Source organism: Palaemon carinicauda, chromosome 37 (assembly GCF_036898095.1).
Source record: "Palaemon carinicauda isolate YSFRI2023 chromosome 37, ASM3689809v2, whole genome shotgun sequence".
Classification (NCBI taxonomy): Eukaryota; Metazoa; Arthropoda; class Malacostraca; order Decapoda; family Palaemonidae; genus Palaemon; species Palaemon carinicauda.
Window position 1 is genome coordinate 20,993,446 of NC_090761.1, and position 25,000 is coordinate 21,018,445.

Sequence of the window (25,000 nt, forward strand, 5' to 3'; positions counted from 1 at the left end):
TCCTCATCAGATACTGACCCAATCATCTCTCTCCTATACCAGGGATGTGCTACGGTTTCGTAGAGAACTTCCTGCCGTGGCACCTGCGGGATCTGGGAGCCACCAACTGGTTCATCGGCATCCTGACCACCATCGCCTCCGTGGCTGCCATTCCCTTCCTGGCAATGTCGGGGGTTATCTGCAAAAAGTTTGGCAACATCCAGTCCATCTCATTCGGCCTCGTCTGCTACTCCATCAGATGCGTTGGTGAGTTCCTTTAGCGAAGTGTTCATGTTTTTTAGAATTATCCCTTAATTGGTACTAGATAATTATGTATAATTACCAGACAATGTTTTTTTTCGCGTTTAAAGATTTAAAGGCCACTCATGAATAGCACAGGTAAGGGGACAGCCACAATGCCCTACCTAGCAGGATAATGACCTAACTCTCAGTACAATGCCCTAGCTAGCATGAAAATGCCCTATAGACTAACCATATTTACATATAATCAGAGCCCAAGCACACTCTCCACCCTAGCTAGGACCAGGGAGGGCCAGGTAATTACTAATGATGACTCAGTAGGTAAACCTATATGCTCCCCCAAATCCCCTTCCTTACCTCATAAGGATGGTGAGGTTGCAGACACTACAAGAAACTATCGAGCTTGAGAGTGACTCGAACTCCAGTCAGGCAGATCACGAGGCATAGACGTTTCCAATATACATTAACTATCTCCGTAAAGCAAGTTATATTTTTACTCAGTGACTAGTAATAAGTGAACATTTTTTTGGAAGGAGGGAGGCGGGGAATGCATTGCTCAACATTTAAAGGTTTAAAGGCCGCTCATAGACGGCAGAGGCATGGGACAGTGACATTGCCCTAGGAAGCAGGACAATGTCCTAGAGACTGACCATATATACATATGATCAGCGCTCAAAACCCTCTCCACCCAAGCTACGGCCAAGGAGGGCCAGGCAATGATTGTTGATGACTCAGCAGGTAGACCCATAGGCTCCCCAAATCCCCCATCCTTACCTCACAAGGATGGTGAGATTGAGCGGGACTCGAAACACAGTTTGGCGTTCAACAGTCAGGGACGTTACCACATCAGCCACCGCAGGTTTGCGGTTTCCAAATGCTTTTGTTATTTAAGTGATTAAGTAGTGCTACGTAGTGATATGTGCAGTATCACGTATTGTAATACACGTGGTACTCCATGTTCAATTTTGATGGGTATGCAATTAACAACCTCGTTCCGAGAAAAAAAAAAAAAAAAAAATCCTGTAATTGACCATAATCAGGCCCGAGTAGTCAAGAGAACGAATGGATAAGTGAGAATTTGTTCTGCTGTTTTGTTATCAACGCACTGAATTTTCATCGAAAAGTCTGCAGTTTGGCTCAAAATGAACAGAAGTTAAGCTGATGGTCCAACTGAGGTAATGGATATTGATGAAAAGTTAGAAAATGAAAGGAAACTTGGGTAGAACATAAAAAGGAAGGATAGAAAAGACCCATTCCCTTATTCGATTTTCATCACTTTTCAACTGTTGTTAATTATATAAATTCGACTGTATTCACAATTATACATTATATTTATACGTTTAGTTCTACTCGTTTCTCTTCTTCAACGCTCTTCATTCCTCTTTTGCATGAGGGTGTATTTCCCCGCCCAACATTGTTAATTGGTTCCACAATACTCGACGTAGATCGGATTTTCATACAATAAAGTGACATACGTTCTATGTAAAAATGTGGAATGATTCAAAATAATAATTAAAATGATGAAGGTGATAATCGTGATGACGGTTAGTTGCATATCTCGATTCAATAACATTTGGGCCTGTTATTCAAATAACACTGATACCTAACGCTAATACCATGCAACCATCATGAGTGCCCTTCCATGCCATTATTATTATTATTATTATTATTATTATTATTATTATTATCATTAGCTAAGCTAAACCCTAGTTGGAAAAGCAGGATGCTATAAGCCCAAGGGCTCCAACAGGGAAAAATAGCCCAGTGAGGAAAGGAAACAAGGAAATGAATCAACTACAAGAGAAGTAATAACAATCAAAATAAAATATATCAAGATCATTAACAACATTAAATTAGATCTACCTTATATAAACTATAAAAATTCATAAGAATAAAAAGAAGAGAAACAAGATAGAACAGCGTGCCCAAGTGTACCCTCAAGCAAGAGAACTCTAACCCAAGACAGTGGAAGACCATAGTACAGAAGCTATGGCACTACCCAAGACTAGAGAAATGGTTTGATTTTGGAGTGCCCTCCTAGAAGAGCTGCCTACCATAGCTAGAGTCTCGTCTACCCTTCCCAAGGAGAAAGTAGCCACTGAACAATTACAGTGCAGTAGTTAACTCCTTGAACGAAGAAGAGTTGTTTGGTATTCTCAGTGTTGTCAGGTGTATGAGGACAGAGGAAGTAAAAAAGAAAAAAATGAGCCGTAACCAAAGAGAGGGCTCCAATGCAGTACTGTCTGGCCAGTAAAAGGATCCAATGACTCTCTAGCGGTAGTATGTCAACCGGTGGCTGGTACCCTAGCCAACCTACAACCTAGTAGTGTTTATTATTTTTGTTAAAAATTCGATAAATGACGATATAATGTCCATTCGTTCCTGGTGATCCTGCTGGCCTCCAGGAAGACTCTCGTAGTAAATCAAATCCTGATATCCTGACTCCTTTGTCCTTCACAATCCCCTATCAATAAGCTTCCATTTATTACATCTATTTTAACATGTACGACGAACAATATGTTTCAGCCATGACTTTTGCTTCTGTTTACCTAACAGTTTCTTGTCGTAGTTCTTTGAAAACTAGATATTGATATTGATTTTTTTTTTACTTGGTTAGACATGTTTATAATATATATGATGTTTTCATTATGGTTGATGAAACTTTTTACATAATATTAGGAGGCGAAAACATGAGTTGTCAATGCTGTACTGTCTTGGATTAATATGTATTCTGCATATTTCAGTCTCATGCAACTCCATGAGATTAAACTACTGTAGGTATGATTTTTACTGTAATGGATAGTTCCCTAATAAATATACTGTATACTGCACATCTACAAAGTTTATTCTTCTTCTATTAACGTGCTTTTTTTTCAATTTTTATATGGTGTAAGCACGGTTGCTTTCTTTTTAAAAGACTTTCCTTTGCCTTTGGGCCAGACCGTAGTCCCGATCGGCTGCCCTGCCTGACATCGCTTTAGACCCCGGTACCATATGTTCATGTCCTTCCTCCCAGCAGCGAGGAGTCTTGGCGCGGTTAAGTAGACAGTTCGAGACGTGTAAGGTGTCTGTTACGTTTTCAGATGTTGGATTACCGCTTCTATTAGTCATAAATAAAATCATATGCCTGAATATCCATTTGGATCATTCTAAGAAAAATCCCTTTCTAAGTGGGGATACCTTAACGTGGTGAACGGGTTTGCGTATTGCCATGATCAGCAAAGCTGTACTAGTCAGGGCCAACCATAGTTTGGTTTGCTGTGAGTGATCAGACAAAAATCTCCCACCATCACCAAATCGCATTGGCCAGCGAGGTGATGAAAACTGGACACACTCCAGACATGAATTTACATGCCTTTGTCCTGCTATGGACTAGAAACTGCTGCATATTTTACCTCCGCCAACGAAGTTTGAAGGAGGTTGTGTTTTACCCGCAGTTTGTGTGTGCGTGTGTGTATGTGTTTTGAGAACAGCTTCCCTACCACAATTTTCATCGTAGAGTAATGAAACTTGCAGGGATTAACTTATGTAAAAAGTTGCAAATGATTAAATTTTGGAAGGTCAAGGTCAAAGGTCAAGGTCACAGTCAAGCAAATAGTCGAGAAATAAGCTGCCGCGGTGGAAGTCTGCGCTCTACTGACTGTCCCTCTGGTTGTTGGTGTTGTAAGAAATGTCCGCCGACTACTTCACCAGAAGTCATGAATAATTCTCAGTGGAATTATATAGCTACTTTGTTTGCACTCCTAGAAATAAGTTGGTCCTTGATAGAGGCAGCTAAGTCTCTCAGTGTAAGCTGAAGACACATCTTACTACAGAATCATTCAAAACTATCTTTAGGTCATGTAATGTTTTACGAAAGACTCTCCCAGTTGATACAAATTCCCTTTTTGATTTCAAATTGCTACATTTCCGCATTTTTGTCATCGATTTTACGTTATGATAGTCTATTGAATTTTAACGGCATTAATTAACAAATGTAGCTCTAAAGAAAACTATAATTTAATGGCTGAAGTAGCTGACTATCGATATCAAATAGTACAAGATAGAGTTTTCGTCAATTTGTTTGAAGGTTTAGCCTTTGGGGTTAAGAAAAGTTATGAAGGAGGTGAATAGCTTGTTTTGTCTTAGTCTATGAAACTGAGGTCGTAGTCTTATAAATGCTCTCACGTCCAGATCTACCCATAAAGCTCTGTATTTCATGAATCTTACAACATATTAGCAAGAAATAAAAAAAAAAAAATGCCAACAAGGAAGTAGTTGGGAGTTCTACGGCAGAAGGTCTTATCCAAGATTTGGCAGTGGAAGGATGAAGATGGGCGGTGCCGTAGTGTTGTTTATTGCTAGAATCGCTTCCTGTTTGGTGATAAGGCTTCATGTTAAAGTAAAAAATGGGGGTTCCTGTTGGTATTGATTTCTCACTCTTTCTACTAGTTCTCTGAGAGGCTTTCTTCGACTTTCTTAGTTGAGCAAAGCTGAATTTATCTCTACGACTCCAACGCTCAGAGTTATTTCCTTCTGGTTTGCTACTAACCGAAATAGTTTTCTAGAAGCAAGAGAATTGCCAGAGGTCTCGAATTCAACTTTCATCTGGCATATGAATCTTCTTCTTCTTCTTCTTCTTTATTGTATAAATGAAATCAGTCACGAGACAGTGATTTATTTAGTTTATCTTTCCAAGGCTATCATCATCGAGATAAGTAATTCATTCTTATTGTTAGCAATTACAACCCCTATCTGTTTTGCATATTAACTCTGAGGCCCAAAACATTTTGGAGACCTCAATCTGGTTGTATCATATATTTTTCCTGTACAGTACTTAAGCTTTTTATTCATTCAGTCTTCCATTTTCAAATATGTGGGTCCTCATATCTTACCCTAAGCCAGTTTCAGATAATTTCTTTCTATTTTTCCTCCCTAATATTGTTATGTATTTGTACTGTAACACCATATGCGCTACGCGTATCCAGAGTAAGGTTGCACAATATTGCATTGATAGAACATGTTAAAACATTAGGTATAAGTGTAATACCATATGCTATGAAAGATTTAATCACAATTGATTACTCAAAGATGGGATGTGATTCTTTTTACTTTTATAAGGCAGTAGTATCCAGGCTTTTAAGAGTGATGCTCATTTGTTATTTTCATGTATTTGTGCAAGAGTTTTCTTAACGTCGATGTGCTTACTCAAGAGTCACAAGCTATTGAGAGCTGAGGGCTAGCTTAAGTCAGCTACACTGATAAAAAACATTACATATATATTTTAACCCCCAAAATTAAATATTCCTTGGAAGTTGGTATTATATTATTCTGGCCTCATGCAAGTACAGTACAACCTTTAGTTTAATTGATAAACCCTATGTTATTTTAGTGGACATGACATTTCCCACCGTTGACCTAATGTTCGTTTTGTGTTACTCTACTAATTTAATGTTTTTACTGTTCTTGAAATACTCTATTTGCATTATTTATTACTTCTCCTGTAGTTTATTCATTTCCTTATTTCCTTTCGCTGTTGGAACCCTTGGGATTATAGCATCCTGCTTTTCCAACAAGGGTTGTAGCTTAGTCTGTAATAATAATAATAATAATAATAATAATAATAAGAATAATAATTATAATAATAATAATAACAACCATTTCTGACTTTCCTACGACCTCCCAGCCACGCATTTACCATAAGCAAATAAGTGTTTTCTGAACACAGCGGGACAGTCAGTTCTATGACTTAATGCAATAAGGGACAGTTGTCGTGAGGAAAGATAATTGAAGAGTTGAATTGAATTAACTCTCCTTCTGGGAAGTGGACCTTAGTTTAGATATTTTCTGTTTGAGAGCTGCGGGCTGTATTGTCATCGAACACGCTAATAACATACTCGATATTGTTTGCTTGGTACAGAAGGTCTCCAACTTACGAACGTTCGACTTACAAAGATTCAGAGATACAAAAAAAAAATGCAATTGAAAATAACAAAGATGAGATATAGAAATACTGTAATGAAACAATATTATATCATTTAATACAGTAGACTTTTGTTGACCTTTGTAGCTGGAAATCATAGACATGGGATTCAGGTTAGGCCTAACCTAGGCCAAAATTCAACTTACAAACATTTGGAGATACAAACAAAAATGCGACTGAAAATAACAAAGATAAGATAAGGAAATACTGGAATAAAATATTATATCATTTAACAAATCGACAATCGTATTAACCTGATATATATCTCATAAGAAACCTATTTGTTGACTTTTGTAATTGGAAATCATAGGCGCGAGATTCAGGTTAGGCCTACTCTAGGCCAAAACTTGACAAAATTCAACTTACAAACCGCTTCTTGAAACCTATCAAGTTTGTAATGGTACTTTACTGTATATTTCGGTTGATTTTTATCCCTGACGGTATTATAAAGCTTTCTGCATGAGAGAAATTAAAGTATTTTGACGAAATGCGAGACGTCAGAACACTAACCAATCTTAAATCGAGATTTTAAAGTTTTTTTTTTTATTCATTTGCAATTTTGTCCATACGTTTTTCTAATTTGGATAAGGAATAAATACAAAATATTGCGTAATGTGAACGATTGCCAATAAGAAGGAAAATACAGTTCTTAGAGAAATTTGTCTTTTAAAAAATAGTAACGCGTATACTCTGCTAATTCTCCTGGCGGCTTTTAAAAAATATTCTACTGTCATTCCATCGAGCGAGGCATATCATGGAAGAAACTGTGATTCTAAGAAAAAAAAATGCCTTAGAGTTTTATTTCTAGTCAAGATTTTATATAAAACTAAGACAGCAAAACTCTTAGTAAAACACCTTTTATTCTAACAAATCATCTAGCTATAATCAGCAAAATTCATATTCTAAAATGTTATTCATGACAAGGAATTCAATATTACTAGTATCTTTAGATTTAAGTAATTTGAAGTTACTTATTTCAGTAATTATTATTATTATTATTATTATTATTATTATTATTATTATTATTATTATTATTATTATTACTTGCCAAAATACAACCCTAGTTGGAAAAGCCAGATGCTTTAAGCCCAGGAACCCAACAGGAAAAATAGCCCAGTGAGGAAAGGAAACAAAGAAAATCAAAATATTTTAAGAACAGTAACAACACCAAAACAAATATTTCTTATATAAACTATAAAAACTTTAACAAAAGAAGAGGAAGAGAAATTAGATAGAAAAGTGCGCCCGAGTGTACTCTCAAGCAAGAGAACTCTAGCCCAAGATAGTGGAAGACCATGGTACGGAGGCTATGGCACTACCATAGACTAGATAACAATGGTGTGATTTTGGAGTGTCCTCCTAGAAGAGCTGCTTACCATACTACCCATACCAAAAGGAAAGTAGCCACTGAACAATTACAGTGCAGCAGTTAACCCCTTGAGCGAAGAAGAACTGTTTGGTGATAATAGTGTTGTCAGGTGTATGAGGACAGAGGAGAATATGTAAAGAATATGCCAGACTATTCGGTGTATGTGTAGGCAAATGGATACTGAACCGTAACTAGAGAGAAGGATCCAAGGTAGCACTGTCTGGCCAATCAAAGGATCCCATAACTCTCTAGCGGTAGTATCTCAACGGGTGGCTGGTACCCTGGCTAACCTACTACCTATAAGCTGTAATGATTGATTTATCTTCTTCAGTATGATTTCGGGAATTTTTTTTTCTGCCAATATAGATTTCGCCTACTTATTGGCCTTCTATTTTACTCCGTCCCTGTTTCCTTTCCACCATGCTGCTGTCCAACCTCTTTTACCTTTTAAATTCATAGTACAAATGCAGGGTTTGAACCTCTGTACTGAATGACCTTCCCGGACCCAGCAATGGAGCATATGGCCCAGATTCCATAAATCCTTTCAATTAATTCGGAAATACAACTTGCCGTTCTTTCAAGGACTATAGCGTGCGAGAAAAAATCTTGAGAATACTATAACAATTTTTCAGACTCTTCAGATTGGTCTTAATAATACTATGATGTAATTAACCATTGATTTTCTAAATGGAATAGACAAATATATTCATCACCTCCTTTACAGAAAAATAAATAAGCACCATTATTACAGACCCTCCAAGGTCTTAGCTTGGGTGGAGAGGGGGCTTGGGCGCTAATCATAATTATGTATACTATATGGTCAGTCTCTAGGGCAATGTTACTGTTCCTTGACTCTGCCATTCACGAGCGACCTTTAAAAGTTTTAAACCTTTAAAATGTGGTTAGCTGGGTTTTCGAAGACTTTGATACTCGGCAAACGATCGAATAAATTTAGGTAACATGAAAAAAGGCTTTTAGGAAAATTGCAGTCAAGTAGGAGGACCAAATAGCACGGATACAAGCAACAGTGTTTTCAGTTGTAAAAATTAAAATGATACAGGACTCTATTAAACAATTATAGGGCCATAACGTTACCTAGTACACCAGAAAAGATGTAAGAATTGGATGATTGATAAGGGTTTTGGTGGTCGATGTGGTAACGTTCATGACTGTTGAACGCCAGATTGGGTTCGAGTCCCGCTCAACCTCGTTAGTTTCTTTGGTAGATGTAACCTCACCATCCTTGTGAGCTAAGGATGGGGGGGGGGAAGCCTATAGGTCTATCTGTTGAGTCACCAACAGCCATTGCCTAGCCGGCCACTCCTTGGTCCTAGCTCGGGTGGAGATGGGACTTGAACACTGATCATATGTATATATGGCCAGTCTCTGGGGCATTGTCCTGCTTGATAGGGCAATGTCACTGTCCCTTGCCTCTGCCATTCATGAGTGGCCTTTAAACCTTTTAGGCAAAGAGAGCGCATGGATCAAGTTTCTATATGAAATAGTTATTTGAGATGTTTGGAAGTAAAATAAAATGCTGTAAGTAGCATACAGTATATGGACTTGATAAAGAATTGATAAAGATGGAAATACGAAACCTGTTAGAATGCACTTTTTTTTTTTTTGCTAGATTTCAGATAACTAAGAAAAGTTTTTTCTTAAAGAAATAAGAGAAGGATGTGCTAAATTACATAGGAAAGAGAGTACTAGTTTGGTTAGAAAATTAGTCTGAATGAATGATGTTATGTCTCCGTGGCTGATAAACATCTTTATTTATGGAATGAAGTGCTCGGAGACAGGGCAGTAGATGTAGGTGTTATAGGTGTTAAGTTATGGGATACGCAAATGTGATGATTGATTGATTTAAAGTTTTCTTACATCCAGAGCAAATGGGATGTGAAATGACTAATGCTTGCAGGAGATACTGTGCTGATTGGTAACAGTGTAGAGAAACTACTGAAGCTGGTAAAAGAGTTTTATAATGTTCACAAGAGGAGAAGGTTGTGAGTAAATATCAGCATGAGTAAGATATTAAGAATAAACAGAAATTAGGAAGATGGAGTAATGATTGTTAATATAACTAGGAAGATTGGAATTGACTGTTATGGATAAATTTTAGGGATAAATACAATGAGGCAAAATGTAAATCCCAAAAGGAAAAGCAAGCATTGTTTAAGGAACTTGAATTATATGTGGAAGTCAAAGTGAGATTGTTGAACCCACTCTCCTTTATGGAAGTTAAATGTGAATGTTGAATGTGAATGAAAAAAAAAAAGAGGTTGAAGACGTTGAGATGATCTGTTTGCATAGTATATATGAAATAAGCAGAATTAATGGGGTGGGAAATGTGGATAGTTATGGAAATGATAAAGAAGTTAGTGTATGTGAAAAAACCGGATCAAAATATTTCTAAATGGATCGGTTATATGGGAGGAATGGAAGGCAATAAATGAATAAAGAGAGTGCATAATTCAGAATTACTAATAGATACAATAAGAGAACACTTGTAAAGGGGTTAAAGGTCGCTCATGAATGGCAGAGGGAAGGGACAGGGGTAATGCCCTAGAGACTGACCATATATACATATGAATAGCGGCCAAGCCCCCTCTCCACCCAAGCTAAGACCAGGGAAAGCCAGGCAATGGCTGCTAAAGACTCAGCAGGTAGGCCTATAGGCTCCCACAAACCCACCAACCTTAGCTCACAAGGATGGTGAGGTTTCAGACACTACAAGAAACTATCGACCTTGAGCGGATCTCGAACTTCAGCAGAATGCCAGGCACAACGTTTCCAATTAGATATCACAAAAAGACGTGAATAGCGCAGTTTACGTAGAGGGGCTCAACATGGTGCTGAATAGCCCTTTTTGGGGGGTGAACGAAGCGACTAATGTTAAAGGTTTTATGGTACAATGGTTTCGTCGATGATTCGACTTTTGAAGGTTGGAAATGTCTGTGACAGTTGAGCTGCTTATCTCCCGAGCCACCCATTTGTAAGGATACTACTCTCTCTCTCTCTCTCTCTACATATATATATATATATATATATATATATATATATATATATATATATATATGTGTGTGTGTGTCTATATAAATACACGCAAACACACACATATAAATATTTATATATATATATATATATATATATATATATATATATATATGTAAATATATGTATATGTACCTGTATATATGTATATATATAATATATATATATATATATATATATATATATATATATATATATATATATAATATATACATATATATATGTACACACACACACACACATATATATATATATATATATATATATATATATATATATATATATATATGTATATATATATATATATATATATATGCGTGTGTGTATTGTGGCGTCTGAAGCCGGAAGACATCCACGTATCGTGAATATCAAACGTTAAGATAGCTGAAAAACACCCAGAGCTCGTTAAAATAAAGTAACCCTTTCATTACGGGATATTATAACCTCGAGGAGAAGGCACAAGACTCTTCGGGACTTAATACAATAAGGAAATCGGAATCTATGATAAAAACGATGAGAGAGTATACCCGAAGAGGTCTAGTTGAAATACGCCTTAGAGACATTTTGCCATTTTGTAAGTGTCTTTAGATGCACAGTTTATGTTTTAAAGGCCACTTATGAATGGCAGGGGCAAGGGACAGTGACACTGGTCTATCAAGCAGGACAATGCCCTAGACGACCATATATATATATATATATATATATATATATATATATAGAGAGAGAGAGAGAGAGAGAGAGAGAGAGAGAGAGAGAGAGAGAGAGAGAGAGAGAGTATATGATCAGTGCTCAAGCCCCCTTTTCCACTCAAGCTAAGACCATGGAGGGCCAGGCAATGGCTGCTAATGACTCAACAGACAGACCTATAGGCTCCCCCAAACACCCCATCTTTAGCTCTCAAGGGTGGATAGGTTGCAACGACCAAAGAAACTAACAAGTTTGAGCAGGACTTGAACCCCAGTTCGGCGATCACCAGGCAAGGACGTTACCAACAAGCCACCACAACCCAGGAATCTTCAAATACCTCTGCACCTTATCACACCCTTACTTAGCGGGGAATAACCAAACTATAGTGTAGCAAGAGATGGCAGAAGCGGTGGGTGGGAATAAACACAAGAATTTGACTTGCAGTAAGGGTGTGGCTGAGTGTACTTTTTCAGAGAAAGATGCACCATGAAGTCTTGTATCCAACTGTACATAAAGCTTGAATATCTCCATTGACAAATCGTGACAAGAGAGAAATCGATTGATATATTAGAATTAAGGAATCAAATTAATTACCAAACGTTTTCTTTTTTACATTATTATCATCTTCAAGTTTTGGTATATGTAACGAAAAGAAGAGACAAAGAGCAAAGCTATCTTTCAACAACTTCCCCATCTAGCTCCTAATAAGACTAAATTGTAGATCTGCGATGACAGAAAGACAGAGTTTACTTCACACATTTCCCGGTTCATTTCTGACAGCGCGGCGCTCAAAGTGTCAGTATAAATTGTCTCTCTCTTTATGTATGCATATTTTCACGCCAACTATTGAGGCATAAAAATCGTTTTTTATGTTTTTACATCCTATCAAATCACCGTTGTTATGTACATATCCTATATAAGTGTACTAGTGTAAGCGACCCGTCAAAAAGGACGGCTAACTATTTCGATAGATATGGTAACCCCTCTCATCTGTGTATGACTGCTCGCTCTGTCACATGCCCGAGGGGCGGGGAGAAACCTAGTAATTATAAGTACAGTAATGCCGTTGAGCGTGACCGAAATATATATATATATATATATATATATATATATATATATATATAAAGATATATATATATATACACACATCCAAGCATTTACTCTATCATATAGGGGAGATAATTATAGACTCTTACCTGTAATGAGGCAAATGGAGTGTCATTGTAAGCTATTATTACCTTTCAGCAATACAGCATGTTGATATCAATCGAAAGTCTGGTCACCTTGAAACAACATACAAGCATTATCATTTGTAACAGTTTCGTTCAAGTAAAATTCAAATCCCTTAACTTTACGGAAGTCCTTTAACAAATTTTCCCAAAATCCTGCTAACTCACAAACAAGTAAATAAACAAACAGGGGTCAAAAGGAAATCTCTTTGAAGAGGTAGCATCGCTTGATATGCCCCGTTGCTGAATATGGTAAACTCAAAATATTTTCTCGTTTTCTGCGTTCGAAAGTTTACATTTTTTATTTACCTGATTCTCCCATTTTTTTACTTGAGGAGGCACCGAGGTGGGAAAGACTTGACGCCCCAGATCTCGAGTGGTCATTGCTATAAAAGTGTACTAATAGACTTCCTTAACTAGAAAAGCACTCTGAGAGTGGAGACCTCCGTCACGACAGCTTATTTCTCGAAACCAGCTTGCTTTTTCCAGAATCAATTCAGACCGTGTGCGAACTTGAAGTTAAGGTTAGAGTTAATTCGGTCGACCTTTTGCTCAACCTTGACCTTGACCTTTGACCTAGAGCTTTCAAAATTGAATCACTTCCACGTCTCAACATAACAATTAATCCTTAAAGGTGTCACTACTCTTAGAGTAAAATTTGTGGCCAGGAAGTTGTTCATAAACAAACAAACGGACAAACGGGGGCGAAAACATAACCTCCTCCCAACTTCGTTGCCAGAGGTGATTAAAAAGCAGATGAGAAAAGTGAGAAAACCCTGAGAAATTATTCGAAAACATAAATCATTCAACAAACATGGGTAGATATGTGCAAAAAAATATGTCTTTTTACACACGCGCGCACGAATTAAAACGCACATGGCTAAGTATACATTTCCTGTCATTGTGCACTAACATTTGCATTACATAAGATCATCATCATCTTCTCCGCCTAGTGACGCAAAGGGTCTGTTAGATTTCGCCAGTCATCTCTCTCTTGAGCTTTTAATTCAATACCTCTCCATTCATCATCTCCGACTTCACGCTTCATTGTTCTCAGCCACGTAGGCCCGGGTCTTCTAACTCCCCCAATGCCTTGTGAAGCCCAGTTGAAAGTTTGGTGAATTAATCTCTCTTGGGGAGTGCGAAGAGCATGCTCAAACCATCTTCATCTATCCCTCACCATGATCTCATCCACATATGGCACTGGAGTAATCTCTTTTATAGTTTCATTTCTAATCCTGTCTTGCCATTTAACTCCCAAGTAAGATACATCCTGTATATGTAACCAAAGTTATGTATAAGAGTTCTGATAATCCTATCGCTAATGGAATTAGTTTATAATTGGGCTTCATGAGAATAGTATTAAGAATAAAATAAATATTCATAGATCTGGTATCTTCGTGAAATTTAAATTTTACTTGTGTTGAGTATCACATTTCAAGTTGAAAAAAATCTCAGACATTTTAATGAATAGAATATCTAAAAGATTAAAATAAGTATAATAAAAAAATCTCAGACATTTTAATGAAAAGACAATCTAAAAGATTAAAGCTTTTTGTTCGCAGAAATAGCGAGTGGGTCCGCCCTGCTCTCCACTTACTTCCATTTCAAATAATGTCCATGTTATTACTCAAGACTTTCCTTCTTACTCATCCTGTACACTGCTATAATCCCTACGAAAGTGAACAAAATTATAGGGTACTTATAAAAAATCCAGCAATAGGGCCTATATCAGTTTAGTGAGGTCGGTGTTACTGTATGGACACGAGTCGCGGTATAACAATGATACAATATCCAACAGATTTTGTAGATTTGAGAACAAAGCTCTCAGAAGGATATTGGGAGTTAAGTGGCAGGACAGGATTAGAAATGAAAATATGAGAGAGATTACTCGAGTGCCATGTGTGGATGAGAGCATGATGAGGGGTAGATGGAGATGGTTTGGGCATCCTCTTCGCACTCCCCAAGAGAGATTAATTCACTAAATTTTCAACTGGGCTCCACAAGCAACTAGAGGAGTTGGAAGACCCAGGCTAACATGGCTGAGGACTATGAAGCGTAAAGTAAGAGATGATAAATGGAGAAGTACCAATTTAAAATTCAAGATAGAGACGACAGGGAAATCTAATCTAACCGAGGCCCTTTGCTTCAACAGGCGTAGGAGATGATGATGACGATTAAAAGAAAGAAAAAATAAAAAAGCAAAATACCGGTATTGAATATAACAAGAGCAGTGATGCAGAGAAATTCATTTGTATATCTCAGTGAAATTTAAAGAAACGAAATGATAAATGAATAAGGGTACCCTGACACTTGGACGACTTTTTGCCTCGAATTTGTCGTGGCAAGTGGTGACATTTTGTGGCACGAACTGGAAGATAAAAAAAGAAAAAAAAAAAAAAAAAAAAAAACCTCAGAATCACAGCTGACCTGTCCACATTGATACGAGCTGGCACGACGAGTGCACGACGAATTCACGCATAGTTTGCGCACTTCCCGCATCGTTCCCGACGAGTTCACGAACAGTTCGTGCATAGTATACGACCCGGTCACGAAATTTTGTCGTGACCAAAATTTTGAACATTTCAAAATTCTCGTCACGACATGCCACGATGTCACGACGGGTTTACGCCAGTTCACGACTCGAGTCGTGACAATGCGTGCCACAAATTCGTGCAAGTGTCAGTCTGGCTTAAGAATAAGGAATTGATAAATGATTGGAAAGTTTTTATCGAATAGGCCTATGTAGAAGACCTACCAAGAGTAAAGTCGCTCATGAACGATGACCGAAGATTTTTTTTTTCTTTTTCCAATATCAACAGATTGGCTGTTTCGGTTGATCTACATTTAAGAAAGATAATACCTCTTTATTGTTACTTTTATTTGGTTATTATTGCATTTATTACCGTTCTCTTATTTTTCCATCTAATTTTTTATTATTTCCTTAAATATTTATTACCATATTTCTGAATATACAAAACATAACGAATTTGTGTAATTATTATACAACATGAATGTAATATATCATTTTTTTTTTTACAATTAGTATATAATTAAATAATTCTTAGTAAATAGGCAGATGTGACAAGAAAATTTATGAAAGCGCTTTCCACTCATTCTCAAAACCGACAATCTTAAATGTGAATGGCTGGGATTAATCGAGAGAAAAAAAAAAAGAAAAAAAAGGAAGAAGGGAAGCAGCAGCAAGAAATAACAGAAGAAAAGATCGACTCATAACTGACGTTAAAGAACGAAGGAAAAGCCCGCCATTGACTGCGGTTGGCGGCGCTGAAGTGGTGCCATGAATACTTCAATTGGAGCTGATTGCCCTCCCCAAGTGAGGAGGAAAAGAAGAAGAAGAAGAAGAGGGTCAGAGTTACCAACTACTCTAAATTTTCTTATCCTTTCCGTGTCTGTCTTAGACACATTTCCTTGCGAGCCGTCCTTATCATTCTACTAAAGATGAGACACATTACACATTACTTTTGTTGGTGTTGCGAACATTATCCCATGAAAAATGAGACGTTACTTTTGTTGGTGCGGCGAACACTTGGTGGAGAAGAACAATGCTGCTTATATGAACGAAATGCCTAGGAGTGTGGGAGGCCATATTTAACCTAATTGAATTTGGCCTTCGGAGTGTTCTACATGGTAATAAGACAGAGAACTCGCATGCTAATTTGCCAGAAAGTTTTCCCGGAAATTAAACCTTAATTCATTCTTAGGAGAAAAGAATGCAGAAGTTTCAAAGTCTCACAATTAATGTGGTTCACTTGGACGAATATAAATGAATTCATCGAGTATTTTTGGTAAAAGAAAAAAAAAAGGAGCTGCTATTCACTGGTAGGGTCAGTTGCAGTCTTCTATAGACCCTTAGAAGTCGAAGTGTCATGAAACATAACTACAGTATATCCTGTTCCATCTAACCCTGTATGGTTCAACATGTTTCATCTCCAGCATTAAGGCTTTTCATAAAAAAAAGGCAATACTGCATACTGTTGGTGGCTTTGAAACACCACTTCATTAACAATATAATTAATAATTAAATATAAAAAAAACCTCGGAAAGTGATGATTAAGTAGAGAATGATCCCCTAAGTTTGTAAATGTTTACAAATAAATTTTATTGCATTAGAATTAGTTTCGATAATTAACAAGTCGACCAAGAATGACCATTGCTTTTGTTAAGTTGTGGGCCATTGCAGTATTGTGAAATTGACATTAAGATTTTCTCACCATTAAATTCTATGAAAATTATAAAATGGTTAATCATAAAAAAGTGACTTTACATTCTTTATATGAACGAATTACCGAAATAGTAAAGCTAAAGTCAACGTTTAAAAATAAGCAACGCAAGCAACTTTTGGTTATCATCAGCCTAGTGACATGGTAAATGGAATCGGCCTAATGATGAAGAGAGGTCTGGAGATTTGACGCAATCATGCTGCTGGCTGTTGCTAGAGGGCGTTCGAAGAGATGGCTGGGTGGAAATGAAGCTTAATCTTTTTACCCCCAGGCTATTTGGAACTTTCCAACCCTTAACCCCCGGGGGTTATTTTTTTTTTCAAGCATATTTTGCAGTATATTCTTTTTAAATTGCTCTAACAGCCTTAATTTTTGTCATAGAGAGGTCAGGTTGGTCTCATTCTCTTGGAAAATGCCTGAAGTTTCTCAAAAAGTTGTAAAAAATATGCAAAAAAAAAAAAAAATGTAAATAGCAGTTTTTTGCAAGGACGTACCGATACGTCCATGGGGGTAAAGGGATGGGTTTTGTGAAACGTACGTCCTTTAGGTGGAAATGAAGCTTAATTTTTTTTTGGCAAGTAGCTGTAACACCCGTGAACTGACCGCCTAGTGGAGGGTTACATTTACGGACGCGATAGATTCAATCATCGTTGAAGAAAACGCAGATGCAGTGACCAAAACATGAAAAGAATATTTATGGCCTACTCAAAAAGTGTAAATCACTACTTCTATGTACGCTTTATAAGAGGAACAGCAGCTTTTGCTGTTTTGCCAGGAATATAGAAGAGAAGAATAATATGATATAGCTTTAAAAACCCTACGAGGATTACGTTGTTTTTATAGTTTTTATAAGAGATATTTATTTTAATGTTGTTACTCCTCTTAAAATATTTTATTTTCCTTTTTTCCTTTCCTCGCTGGGATATTTTCCCTGTTGAAGCCTCTGAGCTTATAGCCCCCTGCATTTCCAACCAGGGTTGTAGCTTAGCTAGTAGTAGTAGTAATAATAATAATAATAATAATAATAATAATAATAATAATAATAATAATAATAATATTGAAATATTTAAGCTTTAAAAACTCTACAAGGAATAAGTAAAGAAAATAATAGGATCATTTCTATTCAGTGAAAGAAATTGAGAAAAGAAAAAAAACAGATATATTAAACCTGATGTGGAGGATAGAAATACTGTATAAAAGAAAGACTATCTCAAACTAGAGGGACACTCAGTAGAGCACAGACCTTTTGTTTGACCTTGACATTGACCTTTGACCTTAACATGCATTGGTTTGCGTGTATTTTCATACACTCAAATATGAACCAAGTTTGAAATCTCTGTGACAAGAATGTCCAAACTTATGGCTGATTACGTGATATGAACGTTTTGCTCGCCCGTGGCCTTGACCTTTGACCTTCCAAATTTAATAATTGCTAACCCTTTACACGAGTTTCAAATCCCTGTAATTTCCATTACTTTACGAGTAAAATGGTGGCCGTATAGCTGATGACCAAAATTTGACTTTTTGCTTGACCTTGGCCATGGATCGACCTTGGCCTTCGACCTTACCATGTATTAATTGGCATGGATTTTCATACACTTAAATATGGACCAAGTTTGAAGTCTCTGTGACAACGATGTCTAAACTTATAGCAGATTAAGTGAATTGGATATTTTTATTCGATCGGGACCTTGACTTTTGACCTTGACCTTCCAAAATTTAATAATTTCCAGCTTTTTGCATAGCAGTTAATCCCTGCAAGTTTCATTACTCTACGGTGGACAGGAAGGTGTTCACTAGCAAACACACACATAAACAGACACACAAGCACACAAAAAGGGGGTAAAACATAACCGCCTTCCAACTTCGTTGACAGAGGTAACAACGGAACTATTAGAGGCGCCGTTGCAAAGGCTATGCCTCATCCCTGACCCTGAAGAATTTTTTTTCTGTGAAATACTATGAATGCAGAATGTGGGAGGTATTTTCAAAATGCGGGAGTGTTGGTAGGTCTGCTTTGACATTTTTCATCATCGAAAAAGATCATAAATTATTATTATTATTATTATTATTATTATTATTATTATTATTATTATTATTATTATTATTATATCTACGACCCTAGTTAGAAAAAGCAAGATGTTATAAGCCCAGGGACTCCAACAGGGAAAGTAGCCCAGTGAAGAATGGAAACATGGAAATAAACTATATGAGAAGTAATGAACAATTAAAATTAAATATTTCAAGTACAGTAACAACAGATCTTTCATATATATACTGTAAAAAGAGACTTACGTCAGCCTGTTCAACATAAAAACATTTGCTGCCATTTTGAACTTTTGAAGTTCTGATTTAACTATCCGAGTAGGATCATTCCATACTGATGAATAAGGCATCTCTATTTGATATATAAAGAAGTTTAATGGTCACTTGTATCCAAGTTCTATTTTAGATCCGGGAAAGGTAAATTAATTGATTTTAAAAAGTATTTCATACATTCTTAATTAATAAAATTAATCAAGGGTCTATACCACTTCAATTTTTTTAAATTCCTTAAAAGATCTGCGCATGTTTACCATGAATTACATTTCTGTAAGACGAAAGACAGCATTACTGCTTTTATATATATATATATATATATATATATATATATATATATATATATATATACATATATATACATATATATATATATATATATATATATATATATATATATATATATATATATACATATATATTACGTTAAGGGCCACAGTATCAAGAAAGGCAAATTTACCTTCAAATGCAAACAGTTCATAATTATACTAGAAAGGCACTGAATGCAGACCTCCGCAACGGCAGCTTATTTCTCGAAACCACCTTGACTTTTCTAGAATCAATTTAGACCGTAGGCGTATTTGAAGTGTTTGACAACCATGTACGAACTTGGGGTTAAGGTTAAGGCTAATTCGGTCAACCTTTAGCTCGACCTTGAACTTGACCTTTGATCTAGGACTTTCAAAATTTGAATCACTTCCACGTCTCAACATAACAATTAACCTGAAAGTTTCACTACTTTATGCGTAAGATTATGGCCAGGAAGTTGTTCATAAACAAACAAACATAACCTCCTCCCAACTTCATTGACGGAGGTAATAAAGATTGTTACAACATTAATACGATTGCAAGCGTTCCCAGGTCTAATATACTGCATAAATGCTACGGACAAGGACAATGTACCCTACGTATTACATATACGCTCATACACTCTAATGCCATTGTTTTTTTTTTTCTTATCTCTCGCTCTCTGGTACACTGATAGAACAACCTGTTTAAGCTTGCCATCGCATGTTTTAGATTATTTGTATTTTTGTGACATTCTTGCTCTCAACAGCTTATATATAAGCTCGTCATCTGTTGAATAAACTTTACTCGCGTGTATAAAACAAGTGCAGTACAACAGACTTCCTTGCTTGAGGAAATAGAGAGAGAGAGGGCCTTACTCTACATTTCCTAACTTATCGAAGGTTCATTCCTGCCTCTACATGTTCTATAAGACTGATAACGATAAAAAAAAAGAAAAGTAAACGTAAACTATCTCTATAAATCAATTTCGTACTGAATTCGTCGCACAGTTTTTCAATTTGATTTTGGAAAATTTATATCCACTTCGCACAACAGAATTTTCCTTTGTTTTTAATAACTACTAAATAGACTTTTCCCTCTCGAACGTATTCTTCCAAAATCAACAGTATATTTTGTCAAGTTTGAACGAAAAAATTTCGTTGTTTTTTCTTTTGAAATAAATTATAATAGAAGAATTACTATCACTTCCAGAAAAGTCCTCAAACTCTCTAATATAATTTATTTCCCGCGAAATCTATCAAAGACTACTATAACCGGCACTAGGTAGAGTGCATACCTTCTTCTACTGTATATCATGTTGTACATCATAAGATCAGCAATTGAATTATGCACATTTTGGCACTAGTTTCATGCAAAAGGGCGTTTCTACCTTTTCGTGACCTTGGCCTTGACTTTTGACCCAATCATTCGCAAAATGTAAATACAAGCCGCCTATCAAAACATAACCTTCGCAACGAAGTTGGCGAAGGTAAACAGAGTTTATCTAGCTCGATATCAAATCATTCACAAGTATATCTCACCTGCGAAGTATAATCGAGAATAACCAACAGATGAACTTGTCATTACCCTCACTTTATCTCCTCTCCATTACAAGGTTATGCTTGACTCTCAGCCTTTAAATCACATGTCCGTTTTATGAACAAGGATGTTGCATCAGGAGTGGTGCTCAAGAACCACGACACAATACTCCAAATGATTGGCTGTTGTTGACTCCCCTCTCGCGAGAGATTGCACTATTATTGATCATATTACCAGGGAGGGTTTCACATTTGGAACTAATATTCGCATTCTTGAATTCTGAATTTGCATCCTCATTGAATGAAATTTCTTATGCTTTACTGAAGCCCAGGTTTAAAAAGGCAGAAGTGAGAGAAAAAGAGTGGAGTGGATCAAAATGGTGAATATATATATATATATATATATATATATATATATATATATATATATACATACACACACACACACACACACATATATATATATATATATATATATATATATATATATATATATATATATATATATCACGCTAGCGTGAAGTATAATGTGAGGTATGGAGAAGTGTTGATTTAAAAGTTCAAAATAGAGACGACTGGCGAAATATATGACACTAAGGGACAGAAAAAGAGAAACATGGATAAAAGAGCAAACTAAAGTAGAGGATATAACATATAAAAAAATGGACATGGCAGGACATGAAATGTGAAGGATAGGTGATAGATGGACAATTAGAATAACATAATGGGTCCCTAGAGATTGCAATAGAAGCAGAGGAAGGCGGAGAAGACGATGGATTGACGAACTAGGAAAGTTTACGGGTGTGAACTGGCATAGAAACACCATAAACAGACGCAAGTGGAAGGACATGTCTGAAGCCTTTGTTCTGTAGTGGGCTGATGATGATGATGATGATACACACCTGGCATATGGATAGCGTTATCAGTCAGGAACCGCATAATATAAAGGTTTTGAAATTAATATAGATTTATCGATGAAAAGTGCTATTTCAAATACTCGACTAGTTATTATTATTATTATTATTATTATTACTTAGCTACAACCCAAGTTAGAAAAGCAAGATGCTATAAGCCCAAGGGTTTCAACAGGGAAAAACAGCCCAGTAAGGGAAGGAAATAAGGAAATAAATAAGTGATATAAGTAGTAATGAACATTTAAAACAAAACATTTTAAAAACATTAACAACATTAAAACAGATGATATTTCCAATATAAACTATAAAAAACCTTGCCACCCTGTTCAACATAAAAACATTTGGTGCAAGTTTGAACTTTTGATTCAACTACCCGATTAGGAAGATCATTTCACAACTTGGTCACAGCCGGAATAAAACTTCTAGGAGAAGACTTTTTGCACAAAAACCTGATAATCTAATTTGCGATTTATTTCAGAGATACTCTAGAAATGCGAGCAATGATATTCCATTTGGTTGGTTAAGGAGGAATTGATTAAACAACTGTTGGATACTTTTATAACATCCATAATCTAGTAAAATACCGACGGTAACAATCACTCATGGAAGTTGGTGGATGTCCGGGTGTTTGAGAGAAACTTCCATTTCACCCCTTTCTGGATGACAGGTGTCTGGGAGCTCGCAAATGTAGTTGAATATTTGATCGGTTTCGCTCTCCAAGATACCTGACGTGCAGAAAGGGGCGAAATGGAAATCTCTCTCAAACAACCGGACATCCACCAACTTACAGTACATGAGTGACTGTACCAAGAATGGTACCGATCTACACTTGAAAATTTGCCGTAAAAGAGCTGTAAAAATCTAGGATTAATGTTGCCAGACATTTACAGTTTTAAAAACGGATATATTGACGTAAAGGAGTTATGTTACGGTCACCAACGTTTAACAAAGTAGGGTAAAAATTACGGTCGCCTGTATTTTACTGAAATGCGGCTGAGAACTGTATATTTTTACTAATAATTTCCGATTAAAACTACGTTTTTTTTAACAGTGTACAGTAGCACTGCTGGTGCCTATAGTGGTATGAAATTGCCATTGCAAAAGCGAATGTCCGTTTCTGTCGTTGTAAATCTTTTCATATAACCCGTTTAAGTTATGCTTGATATAATTACTCATTACACCTGCCGTTATAAGGAATCTCGTGAGTAAATTCTTGAAATACTGAGGTAGCTTAAAATTGTGCGGTTAATTCACATTATTCTATAAATATATCTTTAATTATTTCTGTGTTAACCTTGTGTAGCATAATGGTATTAGTATCAATTAATTCTAATGGCATTTATATCCAGTATTATGAAATATACTTTTTTTATGGCTTAATGATAGATTCACTTTTACTAACAGCTACAATAGCAAAATTAAAACCCCCTTTTTTTTACGTCATTTACATTTTTACTGAACTGGAGGGGTAAAGAAACACAAATGAGAATTAGTTGCCTCTTAAAGGTTTAAAGGTCGCTCATGAATAGCAGAAACAAGGGACAGTGGCGAGGCTGACTATATATCCATCTGATCAGCGCCCAAGTCCCCTCACCACCCAAGCTAGGACCAAAGAGGGCCAGGCAATGGCTGCTGATGACTCAGCAGATAGACCTATAGGCTCCCCCACCCCCCCAAAAAAACATCCTTAGCTCACAAGGATAGTGAGGTTGCAGTGACCAAACGAACTAACGAGTTTCAGAGGGACTCGAACCCCAGTCTTGCGTTCAACAGCCAGGGACGTTACCACATCGGCCACCGCAACCCTTACGTTCATTACTAGAGTATCCTTATCTATTGGCAGGAAAAATACAGTATCTCTGAATTCACATAATTGTGACATTAAACTCTACCTGAAGTATTTAAACTTATCAAATAAATACTATGTTAATAAATCTTAATCTTTTAACTAAATGCCATTGGTATGGTAAGCAGCCCAGCAAGGAGAAGGACACTCTAAAATCAAACCATTGTTCTCAAGTCTTGGGTAGTACCATAGTCTCTATACCATGGTCTTTCACTGTCTTGGGGTAGAGTTCTCTCGCTTGAGGGTACACTATGGCACACTTTTCTATCTTATTTCTCTTCCTATTGTTTTGTTAAACTTTCATGTTTATATAGGAGATGTTTATTTTAATGTTGTTACTGTTCTTAAAATACTTCCGATTTCCTTATTTCCTTTCCTCACTAGGCTACTTTCCCTGTTGGAGCCCTTGGGCTTGTAGCATCCTGCTTTTCCAATTAGGGTTGTAGTTTAAAGGTTTAAAGGTCGCTCATGAATGGCAGAGGCAAGGGACAGTGACATTGCCCTAGCAAGCAGGACACTGCCCTAGAGACTGACCTTATATTATATGATCAGCCCCCAAGCCTCCTCTCCACCCAAGCTAGGACCAGGGAGGGCCAGGCAGTGGCTGCTGATGACTCAGCAGATAGACCTATAGGCTCCCCTAAACCCCCCAACCTCAGCTCACAGGGATGGTAAGGTTGCAGACACTAATGGCACTAACGAGTCTGAGCGAGACTCGAACCCCCGTCTGGTAAACACCAGGCAGAGACGTTACCAATCAGGCCACAACATCCATTAATAATAATAATAATAATAATAATAATAATAATAATAATAATGTATGTATATGTATGTGTATATGTATGCATATGTATATACTTATGTATATGTATGTGTATATGTATGCATATGTATATACTTATGTATATGTATGTGTACATTTAGTTTATCTATATCAATATTTACTTTTTAAAATTTTTCTTAATTGATGATATCATTTTAATTGTATTATTGCCCGAAGAGCTCTGCTCCACATGGGCTTGGACTGAGTCTTTTTTGAAAATATTTTGTATGTAAATATGTTTTGTCCAATAAACATTATTATTATTATTATTATTATTATTATTATTATTATTATTAATAATAATAATAATTTGGCTATTATGTCCATTAAACCTCATTATACCCAGCCCTGAATGGAACCTGCATTTGGGGAAAAAAAATAATAAATTGCCCTTGACTCTGGGTACCATGAATTGCACAAAAGACGCAAAAAATTTATTTCTTGGAATTCCCTTAAAATACAACAACAAAAAAAGTCGCAATGACCAGCA

General features: G+C 36.4%; 2 protein-coding genes across 3 annotated transcripts in view; one reads left to right on the forward strand and one right to left on the reverse strand.

The window, feature by feature from the left end:
• LOC137629483 (spermatogenesis-defective protein 39 homolog) overlaps positions 1-25,000 on the reverse strand; it is a 225,620-nt gene that overhangs the window by 157,265 nt on the left and 43,355 nt on the right. The gene's annotated exons all lie outside the window — the stretch shown is intronic.
• Positions 1-25,000, forward strand: part of LOC137629000 (major facilitator superfamily domain-containing protein 6-like) — a 62,355-nt gene that overhangs the window by 28,922 nt on the left and 8,433 nt on the right. The window contains exon 6 of the mRNA XM_068360253.1: positions 43-246. Coding sequence (XP_068216354.1) covers positions 43-246 — 204 coding nt within the window. The remainder of the gene's footprint in view (positions 1-42; positions 247-25,000) is intronic.